Below are 14,171 nucleotides of genomic sequence, written 5' to 3'. Positions count from 1 at the left end.
GCAGGTTTTCATGCTGAAATCATCTCAAACCTCGCTGTCTAGCCCGGACTTATCCTCAGATGAACTACACATCGTCTTACAGCATGCTCTGTCAGGGGGTGAACCAGGACAAAAGGAAGACCTTGACACCGCTTCCGTGTAGACCGATGTGTAAAGCGTGTTGTGGAGACAGACGTACAGTATGGAAGCAGAGCTGGGAGTAACATCTGAATCTGCTCTAACATCAGGCCAGAGGTGGGTCACATTGGCTCTGATGCTGCTAGAAGTTTTAAGCAACAGGGTTTTGTTACGCCGTGCCGTTCCATCGTCTGACTCATGGTGTAATAATCTCAGGACCGCACTCGGGCCAGAACCAGAATCTAAGATTTAATAAGGTCCACGGCGCGCACACACACACCTGCTCCCCAGCCTTCTGCTTAAATAAGTACACATGTTGTTTATATTTTAGAAGAGGAATGAGTCAACACACACACACACACACACACACATACACACATATCTGCGAATATTAATGCAAACAGAAAAAACTATTTTGAAATAATTAAAACCATAACTGTGGCCCAATGAAGACCGCTTACGGTCAGCCAGTCTTCTCTTTTTATGATTTTTATTACGCATTCATCCATGAAATCGTCTCTCGTTCTGAGATTCCAGATAACAGAGAACTGCAATCCATCAGATCTCCACCAGATCAAAGTCATCTGCTGAGATGTTTGTGGGACATCCTGCACGTTACACTGAAAGTCGTTCCATCAGCTTCATCCTGCTTGTCATTAGATACATCATGGTGGAACCTCTGTTCATGGAGTACATCATGGTGGAACGTTAGGTATGTTTTAGCTTTAGATTAGAGACAGCGTCACTCAGGCATCATGAGTTTCCACCAGGGAATTTCCTGTCACACAACCTGGTCATGTTTTCTGACATTGCATGAACCTTCCCATGCCCTTATCTCTGACATCTCTCTTTGTTCCATGTCCATAAAACAGCTCCATTGCACTTCCTCAATCCTATGCTAATTCTTCACATGGCTCACTGGAACCCTTTCGGGGTTTTTTTTTCATTACAACATATGAAAAAGCTTTGATGCAGCAGATTATTACATACAAGTGCATGCAAGCTGTTTGTACTGCTGGGAGAGAGGGACACACATACACACACACACACACACACTCATGTACTGGCTAAGAGTGTATTGAGGCGCGGCAGACACTTCAAGCAATTCTTATGTCATTTTTATACCACAACCATAAAGCGAAACAGATCCACCCTCATGCTGAAGGTCAGGAAAGCACCCTCCTCGGCTCCAGACTCCCCAGCACACACCCCGTGTCCTTCAAACCATTACACTTCCCAGGTCAGGTGTTTAATGGTTTAACTGCAACAGGATCTGTCTGTACTCCTCGTTCGCCACACGCCCGAGGAAGCCATTTGAAGCCGCTGCAGTTCAGGGATGACGTCTAAAAAAGAAACTCAGCAACGTTTGGAGGCTGTTTAATCCCCAGCGGCCCTGATTCCTAACCGAATCTCCTGACGCTTAAAGGTCATCTTCGTGTTTTCGATGCCCCACTGTTTTTCCAAACCATTGGTGATTGTGACCCCTAACTATGCGCTGTTTGCTCGACTTTCGTGATGATGTCACAGGTAAGGTTTCCTTCCTTCTGATGACTCTTCCATGCAGATCATGTTAGTGCATGCACGTCTGCAGAGTAAAACCACGAATGCTGCATCAACTAAACTGTTATTTCATGACAGGGTTTAGTGTTTCGCTTCTGCTCAGCACACAGGCAGCTCCACCGGAGAGTTTTCTTCGTCTTTCAGAATGTCTATGTTTTACTTTAAATGCCAGCTGTTTATGAAACTCCAGATGAAAGTGAAATCATGAGCTGGAAGTCATCGTGCAGGTGATGGAGATCCAGACCTCGGTGTTCTCATGACACAAACTAGGTTGTAGTTCTGCAAAACGCTTTAAGAATTCAGTAAAGTTAATAACCAAAAGGGTTGTATCGCGAATGCGGTAAAGGGTACGTACAGTAACCATTAAACACTCGCTTCAAGTGCTTTATGATGTGGTTTCTGATTGACTTATCAGGCTTTCTATAAACACACACACACACACACTCACACACACACACACACACACACACACACACACACAAAGAGAGGATGAATCACTTCCTCTGCAGCGTCTGACTCTAAAGAGAGACACCACCTGATATGAAACTTATTGTGTGTGTGTGTGTGTGTATGTGTGTGTGTGTGTGTGTGTGCTATACCGGTAGGCTAGCCATGAGACTGTTAGCAACATTAGCTTCATCTTGGTTGACCTGGGGTTAGCGTAGCATTTGGTTAAACCTTTTACCTGCGTAAACGCGGCCGTGCTCAGTGTTCTGTGGAACCCCTTTAAGTAACCAGCCGCCGGTGCGAACGCCCATCATGTAGAACTCCTTCATCAGCTGGTGGTTTTCACCGTAAATCCCTGTGGGACGCAGAGCGCAGGTGTGGAGAGACGCACCGCCCGCAACCTGCACACAGAGAGAAAACCAGAAGGAACGAATCAACACCAGGCAGGAATCAACAATGTGTGTGTGTGTGTGTGGGGGGGGGGGGGGGTAAATCGTGTAATTGCTGTTGATTATTTTCCCCTAACAGTGTTTTATTCCTTTTACGCTACAGCAACCGATATTTACAACAAAGACATATAGTTTGTGCCACCGGCGCCACCGCTGCCCCGACACATCACACAACCTGGATCCTGGAAATGACATCACACTATGATGTCACTTAATGTCATGTCACTTAATATGATGTTGCTCATATTGAGCTTCCTAAGGTTCCCATTATAACATATTGTATAAAATATACAGGGGTTGGACAATAAGTATTGGTATGGTGTAGAGACCCCTTTTCCAGCCAATTCAGCATCAGTTCCTCTTGGGAATGACAGATACAAGTCCTGCACGGTGGCCAGAGGGATTTTGAGCCGTTCTTCTTGCAGAATAGTGTCACTATGTGACCAGGTCACTATGTGATGTTGGTGGAGGAAAACATTTTCTGACTCTCTCCTCCGAAACACCCCAAAGTGACTCAATAATATTTAGATCTGGTGGCTGTGCAGGCAATGGGAGATGTTCAACTTCACTTTCATGTTCATCAAACCACTCTGTCACCAGTCCTGCCAGTCCTGGTGCATTATCATCCTGATACACGGCACCATCTTCAGGATACAATGTTTGAACCATTGGTTGCACAGGGTCCTCCAGAATGGTTCGGTAGTCCAGTGACGCGCCCATCTAGCACAATGTCATGAATGTCAAGGGAATGTCATGATATTACAGCCCAAACCACCACTGATCCACCCCACTCTTTTATTCCGGGCATGCATCAGTCTGGGTTATACTGTACGTTTCTTTGGGACTTCTCCACACCGTAACTCTCCCCGATGTGGGAAAGACAGTAAAGGTGGACTCATCAGAGAACAATACATGTTTCACATTGTCCAAAACCCAAGATTTTCGCTGCTGGCACCATTAAATCTGACGTTTGTCATTGGCCCGAGTGACCAAAGGTTTGGCTATAGCAGCCCGGCCATGTGCATTGACCCTGTGGAGCACCAACGGTTTTGGGGGAAACAGGAGAGTTGAGGTGCACATTTAATTCTGCAGTGAGTTGGGCAGCTGTGGTTTTATGTTTCTTGGATACAATCTGAGTTAGCACCCGGACATCCCTTTCGGACAGCTTTCTCCTGCGTCCACAGTTACTCCTGTTAGATGGCTCGTCCTTCTCGGTGGTATGCTGATGTTACCCTGGATACCGTGGCTCTTAATACATCACAAAGACTTGCTGTCTTGGTTACAGATGCGCCAGCGAGACGCGCACCAACAATTTGTCCTCTTTTGAACTCTGATGTGTCTGTCACCCATAATGTTGGGTACAATGCAATATTTTAAGCAAAAACTGCGCTATTACTCTGATAAAAGTAAAAAATCATTAAAAAAATTAACCCTAGAAAAACAATCGGGCCCTCGCACACTATGATGTAATTGAGCTCCTGTCACAGTGCTTGGACCCTAAAAAGTCACACTTTTTATCCCTTTATAATTACATTTAAAGTGTGTTCCTGTTTTCACTAATACCACTGCAGCTCACAAGCTTTATACTTGTTTTTATTTTATGTGTAGTTACACCGTTGGTACAAAGCGCTGACACTGGAGACTCCTTCCTCTAATGTTACATACAGACATCTCCTAGGTGTGTTTATCTTACAATATCAGGAGCTATCGAGCACACGAGAGAGCACATCAGGCTGTTAGAGAGAATAAATCAACATCTTCTGGCCAATCAGAGCGCAGAACCTCGCGGTGGCGTAAAGTACAGTATTTAATGAGAGTGTGTAAGATAAATATTTAGGATGAATGATGGCCACGCCTCTGGCAGGAGGAACCGAGAACAGCTTGAGTGCTGACTGTTTTGTTCATAAAGCCGTCAGTGATGATTAATAAATCTGTTAGACATACTGCGTAAATCATAACTCCGTGTCTGTCGGGTTCAGACGGATAATGACATAATCCTGTTAGGACCGGCTGAGGAGAGCGGTGTGGATCCGATTAGCTCACATGGTGACGGGGAATTGGGATGTTGCAGTTGGCATGAGAGACACGAGGAAGACTGAGGAGATTCTCTGTCCTCCACACACACACACACACACACACACACACACACACAATGAGGAAAAAATGTCCTTCAGGGGAGCAATAAATCATTTCTATTTCTACCTAAAACAGCGTTATCTTGTTTCCAGGAGAAAGATCTAATTCACAAGAACGGCATCTCTGGATTGTGAGGGTGTCAGGAGGAGGAGCGCGGGAACCCAGTGTTTGTACAGAAGATCCAAAAGATTCCTGAGCGAACACAAACCTGTCATTAGTGACCTCTCTTTCATTAAACTCTTTTGGCCAAAACACAGAAATGTGTGTGCCAGAGAAGCTACTTCTGATGTTTATGCAACATGAAATCTCGCTTCCGTAAAAACTTTTTAAAAAAATGATTTTATTTGTGTCTCAAAAATGGCCATTTTTCAGCGTTATACTGTCTCCCATCATTTAAAATACTAATTATTTATATTTCTTAGCAACAAATCTGTAGTGTCCGTAACCATGTTGAAGTCATGTTGCATTATTTTAACAATTTAGCATTTTAAAATAATAAACTTTTCAGGTTTATGTCTTTTTATGTCAAATCTAAACTAGCCGAGTTTCATCTGAATGACAGTTAAGATCATTAAAGATGTTTAACTTATAAAAGTTACAGAAACTAAAAACGAAAAACGAAGCGTGGATCAGGAGATAAGAAGCGGGCTGAAAAATAGTGTGTGAATTAAAAACAAAACTGAAAAATTATTCTTTCTAGTTCTGTGTGTGTGTGTGTGTGTGTGTGTATGTGTGTGTGTGTGTGTGTGTGTGTGTGTGTGTATCCCCACATGCTGTGATGCTGAAATATTCCAATTAAATATTGATGTTGGGTGAATGACTGCTGAGGTCATGTTTGTATTGTGTGTGTGTGTGTGTGTGTGTGTGTGTGTGTGTGTGCGTGAGTGTGTGTGTGTGTGCGCGAGTGTGTGAGTGTGTGTGTGTGTGTGTGCGCGAGTGTGTGAGTGTGTGTGTGTGTGTGAGTGTGTGTGTGTGTGTGTGTGTGTGTGTGTGTGTGTGTGAGTGTGTGTGTGTGTGTGTGTGTGAGAGTGTGTGTGTGTGTGTGTGCACGAGTGTGTATGTGTGTGTGTGTAGGTAGTACCTTGGTTCCGTTGGCCTCCAGCACCAGTTTCTCTGCCTCAGCTTTACTCCTGGGATACGGCATGTCATGACACACGTTGTACGGCGTGTCCTCGTTTCCCCTGCATTATAGAGACAATTAGGGCTCTCACACACACCGTGCAACACACACTCTCACACACTCTCACACACTCTCACACACCCACACACACACACACACACACTCATACACACTCATACACACTCATACACACTCATACACACTCATACACACTCACACACACTCACACACACTCATACACACTCATACACACTCATACACACTCATACACACTCATACATACACACACACACACACTCATACATACACACACACACACACTCACACACTCACACACACACACACTCACTCACACTCTCTCACACTCTCTCACACTCTCTCACACTCTCTCACACACTCACACACACTCACACACACTCACACACACACTCACACACACACTCACACTCACACTCACACACTCACACACTCACACACTCACACACTCACACACTCACACTCACACACACACACTCACACACACACACACACTTACACTCACACTCTCTCACACACACACACACTTACACTCACACACACACACACACACACACACTCACACACACACTCACACACACACTCACACACACACTCACACACACACTCACACACACACTCACACACACACTCACACACACACTCACACACACACTCACACACACTCTCACACACTCTCACACACTCTCACACACACACTCTCACACACACACTCTCACACACACACTCTCACACACACACTCTCACACACACACTCTCACACACACTCTCACACACTCTCTCACACACTCTCTCACACACTCTCTCACACTCTCTCACACACTCTCTCACACACTCTCACACACACTCTCACACACTCTCACACACTCTCACACACTCTCACACACTCTCACACACACATTCTCTCTCATATTCACACACACACACACACACACACACACAGAGTAAGCATGTGTGTGAATAGGTAGAATAGAGGTGGGACGGCTCGAGCACTGTGGGAACTAGATGGACCTATTTTCACACACACACACACACGCACACACACACACACACACACACACACACACAGAGTCTGAGCAAAATCACAAGGTTATCTGATTCAGGCGTGGCTCTGTGCTAGAACCGACATTTACAAACGGTCCTATTGTGAGCGTGTGACCCTGCGTGAGACTCTGACACTGGAGACTCCTTCCATAAACCTTAAATAAGCATCTGCTTACAGTCTGTTTCCCGTCTCTTGAGGATCGATCACAAGTCCTCACTGTTTCCTGGACATGGACACGTAGTTATGACTTTTGCCTTATGTTGAGGAGCTCCATCATGCTGGAAAAGGTATTGTTCATCACTAAGCTATTCTTGGATGGTCAGGAGAAGTTTCTCTCAGAGGAAGTTTATGTATCGTTCTTTATTCATGGCCGTGTTCCGAGGAAAAATTGTGATTGAGTCCACTTCCTCATGACTGGTCTCAGGAGGCTTTACTGCTGCCATGACACAGGATTGATGGTGGAGCTCACCTTCTCGTCTCCAGACACTTTGGATCCTCCAAACAATGGGAAAGGGGATTGATCAGATACCATGACTTTACCCCAGTCCTCAGCACTCCAGTCCCTCTACCTTTTGCAGAATTTCAGTCTGTCCTTGATGTTCTTTCTTGAAGAGAAGAGGTTTCTTTGCCTCCATACTTAAAAGTTAAGTGCTACCATCAGAAGATTATTTGTAATCTTCCTTAAGACTTTTGGCCGCAGCTGCACAGCCTTCTCAGAAGAGACGTGTGGAACGCGAACAGCCCAGATGAGACGTTCAGCAGGGGCGCAGGGGTGTGATGAGTCAGGGGAGCACATATTTTTGTCTTTCACTAATGAATGTTTACTTAAGTGTGTGTAAATGTGTGTGTGTGTGTGTGTGTGTGTGTGTGTGTGTGTGTGTGTGTGTGTGTGTGTGTGTTAATGGGTGGAGGTGGAAAAAATCCAAGGATATCAGGGCACCTGTAGAAGATAAAGTCATATCTGTTTTTGTGGAATGTTCCAGAAGCCTTCCAGAAGTGGTCCTCTGGAGCTCACCAGCACATTCTCTTCATCTCGCCTCATCTGGAGATTTATTTCATCGCTGTGCTTCACATTTACACCACATGCCTTTAACTTTACAGCTGTTTCCAGACTTTAGACACCACACACACTAAGCATGAAGAACAAAAATGGAACGTTAATTCAGTTCAGGGTTCGTTATGAGACACCGCGTCCCTGAGCACGCTCTCCTCTCCGCATTGTGTGTTTATGTGCTTCAGCTGTGTGGATTTGTCATTGAAAGCACACACACACACACACACACACACTTTTTCCAGTTGAAATTGTTTGAAATCACAGCCTTTGTGTTTCCCTGAACGCTTTCTTACGCCTTACTTCTCCTCCTCAGCCACGTGTCGGGACGTTTAACACGTCTCCAGAGGATTAAATGTGGAAAAGAGAGATGGAGGGCAGGGAGGTTAAATATTTGTCCGAGGTTTTATTTTTCTCCCTGGTGAGAAGACTGACTCCACTTCTCACAGCTGCTTCTCCGCTTGTCTCTCTGTAGGATTTGTTATGAGTTAAGATTTAAAAGCCTTTTTCATTTTCCATTGTTTCCGTTTTCGATCCAGCGCCGCTTTCGTCTTCCGTGGAGTCGGAAACACATCCGTTCTTCACTTCTTTCTCCTGAGCTGATTAACACTGCAGCTTGTTAAACACCTCAGAGCTCCCTAGTCCTGCTCTCTGATTGGTCGGTCAGAAAGTGGGCGTGGATTAATGCCCTATAACAGCAGCCCTGACAGTAGCGGTTTAGAATAACGCTCTAATGCATTTCCGTTTCTATAGCAACACATTAAAAATCCTTATGGAGATCCAGACTGTGAGTGAATTCCCCACAAACCACAGACTGCCAGCCAAGACATGCTGTCCAGCTGCCAACATCCGTCTTATCTTAGCGTTCTCTAAGACTAGAATCTGGCTGGATTGTTTTAATTAGTTTTGCTAGTTTCATTGTATTCGTTAAAAAAAGTCTGTAACGAGATAAACTAATGTTCTTTAATAAAAGGGGTAAACAGTTTTAGAACAGGTACAGGAACATGTCTAAAATATTTAACAGATTTTTTAAATAAATGAGCAGTCATGAGTAGCCAGCTGGCTAAGAATGGTGCACGCTAGTCACTTAGCATTATGCTAGAATGTCTGCAGGGAATCAAGTTCATTTACAGAACTGATCTTTTTAATATTTTTATGAATATATTAAACTTATTAAACATTAATGGGAGGAATCTCCAGTGTCAGTTCTTTGTAACAGGACTAAAACACTCGGGGAAGTGGTGTTAGACTACCTGTGTGTGTGTGTGTGTGTGTGATCATCAGGAGCCGCCTCACACCACCACGTCATGTTTTATTCTCCGTCCGGTGAGCGGTGTGTGTGTGTGTCAGTCAGCAGCACAGCCTCACCTGATGAAGGCGTCTCCCTTGATGTTGGGTCCGACCACCTCCATACTGCTGGTGTAGACCAGGTGCTGAATCCCGAGCTCCTGACACGCCTTTATCACGTTTTTCGTTCCTGTAGAAGACCAGAAAAAAGCCACGTTAACTCACATTACTACAAACTACAGCTTACACAACAATTTGTGATCATAACAAATGTAAGTTCATCAAACCCACGATCAAGCATCACTGAATCGCCAGATCTTTTACTCTTAAAATGTGTAAAATCATCACGTTAATAGAAAGCAAAAATATTTCAATTATCACTAATTTGAGGAAATGTATCCCTTAGTACAGAAGAGTTAGTCCTGAGCGAGTGATCTGATTGGACGAGAGGCGTTATTCCATGGGTGCTGATAACAGACAGTAACAGCACTGTGAGGTGTAACTATCTGTATGAGTGGGCGTGTTCCAGGTGTTGTCCAGTGGTTAATGACACTAACTGTGTGTCTCAGCGTGGGTGAGAGTAGGTCTGTACGGTCCGCAGTACTGAGGAGAGAGCAGCTGTCTGACTAAACCCACATTCACACCCAGTCACAGAAGCACTTTCAGTAAGAACACACATCTGATAACGTTATGGCGTCTTAAATAACACGCCGTCTCTGCACTCATCACTTCTAAGTCCTTCTGAATCGCATCTGATTCTCTAACCCCTGATCTAGGGCACTACTTGGTGTGTGGAACAAGGGGGAGTGTACACCCTACATAGTGCACTAGCTTTCCATTTAATACTGTTTGGGATTCGACCCCAAAACCGTAAAGTTAACAGAGCTGATATTCTAAAGTGTAATAAGTTTCTCAGGACTGTCCACCACCTCCATGGTTTATTCTTTTGGATACAGAGTACCGTTATGGACTTAACACTACTCTCACCTCCTGTTAATTACAGTAACTGTCAGTCACCAGCTTCGCCAGGCACAGAGGGATATGTGTGGGTGGAGCCAAATAACTGGCTATCGGTTTATTATCTGTTAATAATAAAAAATGATATTTGTGGGAGCGTTGTATAAACGCGATATCACACTGGATGTTGTGCTGTTGTACTGATTATCAGCACGGCTGTGTTATCTTCAGTACTCAGGCTGCATCCAACCGCATTACAATATAAATGTATAGAAACAGACTTATCACAACAAATACCAGATGAGAAACATGACATCAGTTTATCTACGCTGATCTTTTAAACTGTTTACTGTTCATAGTGGACTGTACATTTTTTTAAATATAGTAGTTGATCCTAAAGGTTTGCTGAAAAGTCAGTAACTCCAATTCCAGGATGAAAAAATTAATAAAATGTTAAGAAATTTGAGGTTCTTGGATTCCTCGACACACCTCGTGATCTTCAACACTTCTCCTGCAGAGCAGATCTTATATTATTGTGACATCAGATAGTTCTGTTCCTCAGGCTGGTGGCGCTCCGGGGTCGATCCAGGGCATTTCTCTAAACTATTATTCTCCTCCATGCTCCATGCTCCAGAAAGTGCTTGCATGTCCCCAAGGTCTGACTCAGCTCCATATCTGGTTTAAAAAATGTCCATCTGACTCAGCCGGGCGAATAATGCTGGTAGAGCTACACGGTGCTGTGGGGAGTTATGAGAGAAATGCACAACAACACCGGATGGGCTTTGACCTCCTGAGCGAGAGGAGAAGAAAGACTTATTGTTGTTTAAAACCTGCCTTTCTTTCAAGTGTTGGATTCCTGGGTTCAGCCTAAAACTCTAAACAAGCTGCATTTATTCTCAAGTCTGACCTGCTCCAGCCTGCAAACCAGAACCAGGTGGCATTATTATTATTATTATTATTATTATTATTGTTATTATTATTATTATTATTATTATTATTATTGTTATTATTATTATTATTATTATTATTATTGCAAATGATATTGCACCAGTAAAAAAGAACCCGTCCTGCATGTGATGAAGCAGAGTCACTGTTTCCATCCTGACGCTGATTATTTTCCTCTAACAGCACGACCCTGAGTGTTTTATTCCTCTTACACTCAGCAACTAAGAAACAATTACAATATCTTATTTATTAAAGAACGCTCTAATTGAATCCATCTGTAGTTACTCTTCCCCCCTTACATGGACATCCGCTCCGCTCCTCAGAAACCTTTGAGACATTTAATATGTCTGTGAAGAATAAATAAAAAGGTAGGAGTAAAGGAAGAGAGAGAGAGAGAGGGAGGACAGGAAGGTCACATATTTGTGGGGTTTTTACTTCTCTGTTGTTCCTGGACAGAAAACTGATTTAAAGCGTCTACTTGGTGTCCCGATGAACTGCTGCGCTTCCGTTCCAGGACTGCTTTAGCGTGATCGAGGACGTCTGACCCGGGGAATGTTTTCATTATCAGATGTGTTAGTCACAGCGGCGCTGCTCTCGCTCCATCTCCACTCTCTCCTCCCGGTTACGCGTGCTGTATTTCTCCTGTTTGAAGCGAGCGCTCTGTGTGTTTGTAAACGGTCACAGCTGAGTGTTGAGCAAAACAAGCGAGACCACCGCTGAGACGGATCTCGACACGCACTCCAGGAGACGTGGTGAACGTGCCGAGTGTGCGCTGGAACGCTGCTCTGATGTCAGAGATGTTCATCTGAGCCAGAGGAATGGTGCATGATGATCAGCTCCACCCCTGTCCTCCCCATGCATAGTCTTCACCCCGTCCTCCACTTGGGTTTTCCAACCACGTCTGTTTTCCGTCTCCTCCTCATCCATGTCCTTCACAAATCTTCACAAGTCTTTTTCACATGTGTGCTCCCTTCATGTCTTCTGCACCTTCTCTTCCCTTTCTGTCCTCCCTTTCTGTCCTCTACACATCTTCTCCTGCCCCCTGCCCTCCATGCTCGGTTAATTTTTTTTTATTTCTATTTGTGCTTGTTAAAGTTTCTTTATCTTCTCCATATCTGTTTTTCAAACCCTGCAGGCAATCTCCTAATGCAACCCTAATGCGTCCCTCAGCTGTCATCGCTTCAGTGACAAAGAGTTTCTAACAAACAGGCGCGTCATGTTTATCGAGTGCAAATATGCAGAGCATGTGAGGACAGATGTGTTTCTCTTCATGGGTTTTATGGGCTCTGCTCAGGTGAGCTGTGTTTTTCTTCATGCTCTCACTTAATTGGCCTGACCGTTTCTATAGTAACAGTTCCTGCACAGAGACGTGTGCAGCTTGTGTTGAGGGAGCGAGGAGCGTTTATAGCTGCTATAATATCACTGACAAATGGAACGGACTCACGTGTTTCATCTGACATTAATGGTTTAATATTAAACTGTAGATGTTAGTCAGCTGAACGTAAGAGGAATTAAACAGTGAGGGACATTCAGTATCAAGAGATATGTATCAGGAGAGATAGAGACAAAGGGAATGAGAGAGAGAGAGAGAGAGAGAGAGAGAGAGAGAGATGTGCGTCACGTTGTCAGGTTCGTGACGGCGATCGAGGAAAGATTATAAACAGGAAACGTGTGATGCACTTTGTTTTACATAACTCAGATCAGATCTACGTAATCCATATCTAATAAATGATCGTGTCCTGCGTTCATCAGTCATCTGATCCGAACTCCTCTCCAACATGCTGGAGACACGGCGCGACTACGACCTCACCTCACCCACACTCACTCACTCACAAAGCAACAGGACATTAAACACCCCTAACACACTGATCCTCACACGCTCACTGGGTCCAGGGTCTACACCAGAGGAAGACCAAAAACAACAGACCTGAAACCAAGATAATAAAACAGGTCTAAAAATAACTAAGGGAGATAAGATCCCACTGAAGGGCGGATCCCTCCACGGCACTCGTTTGATCTTATAGAAAAACAAAACAAACAAAAAAAAAACATTGTTTCATTTTAGATGTTAAATTGTTGTTTTTATCAATATGTTTTATTTAGAAGCAGACGGAGCGGAATAACGCTGGCACACGCTGGCCGGAGAGAGACGTGAAGTCTGGAGTCTCCTGAAGAACGTTCTGTCTCTTTTCCATTTTAAATCCTTTTAGCTCCTTTAGGTCAAAACATCCTGGAGAGACATCCTCATCGAGGTATAAAACCACGTCCCAGAGCACGAGGTGTTTATCACGGCTGATTCATCACAACGCTTCTGCTGGTACACGACCCATCAGAACATTCTCCATCTCCTGAATTTCTCTGGAAGTCCCAGTGTCACCAAACTGCACTATTGTTTTATCGCGATCTGTCAACAGAGTCTGAAAGATGAGGGTGTTTATCATTACAGAGATGCCAGCTGTTGGGCAGCGAGTGACGTACTGGGGGAGGAGAGGTTCCTGGGGTGAAGGACTTACTGGCAGGAAGGAAGAATATTTCCATGTCAGTGTGAAAGAGAGACATTAAACCCTGTCTCTGAGTCCACGTCCTGTTTCACAGCAAAGAGACGACACGTTAATGTCATCTGGGAAAAAGGGTAACTTCACAGCGCTGGGGGGCGCGGGGGATGTGTGTGTGTGTGTGTGTGTGTGTGTGTGTGTGTGTGTGTGTGTGGTGCCAGTAGCAGTGTGTGAGGGATGGAGATCTGCTCATGTGAGGAAGAGATGGACCTGAGCAGCGGTCTGTACGGACACTACGCCAGAGATCCTGAGAAAGTGACATGAGGAAATGAATAAGGCAGTGATGATGATGATGATGATGATGATAAGGAGGAGGAGATGAAGGTTCTGTTTATTCTGGAAAGAAGAATGATTTATAACGAGGAGGTTCTGGATGTGAATAAAGAATTCTCTGGCATGAGTTCATGCCTGTGTGTAATGTTTGGCCTGGACGCTGACAGGGAGTGGTCTCACGGCCAGGCACACA

At 44.5% G+C, this 14,171-nt stretch overlaps 1 protein-coding gene across 6 annotated transcripts in view; it reads right to left on the bottom strand.

Annotated features, from left to right (window-relative positions):
• The window catches only part of hsd3b7 (hydroxy-delta-5-steroid dehydrogenase, 3 beta- and steroid delta-isomerase), a 34,636-nt gene that overhangs the window by 2,030 nt on the left and 18,435 nt on the right, over positions 1 to 14,171 (bottom strand). For all 6 annotated transcript variants that reach the window (XM_053514249.1, XM_053514247.1, XM_053514246.1 and 3 more), the window contains 3 exons: positions 9,330 to 9,438; positions 5,791 to 5,890; positions 2,363 to 2,525 (listed from right to left, as the gene is read on the bottom strand). In XM_053514249.1, coding sequence (XP_053370224.1) covers positions 2,363 to 2,525; positions 5,791 to 5,890; positions 9,330 to 9,438 — 372 coding nt within the window. The remainder of the gene's footprint in view (positions 1 to 2,362; positions 2,526 to 5,790; positions 5,891 to 9,329; positions 9,439 to 14,171) is intronic.

The sequence above is a fragment of the Clarias gariepinus genome, chromosome 16, assembly GCF_024256425.1.
Source record: "Clarias gariepinus isolate MV-2021 ecotype Netherlands chromosome 16, CGAR_prim_01v2, whole genome shotgun sequence".
Lineage (NCBI taxonomy): Eukaryota > Metazoa > Chordata > Actinopteri > Siluriformes > Clariidae > Clarias > Clarias gariepinus.
Note: the sequence above shows the minus strand (reverse complement) of the source record. Positions and strands in the feature narration are given on the sequence as shown.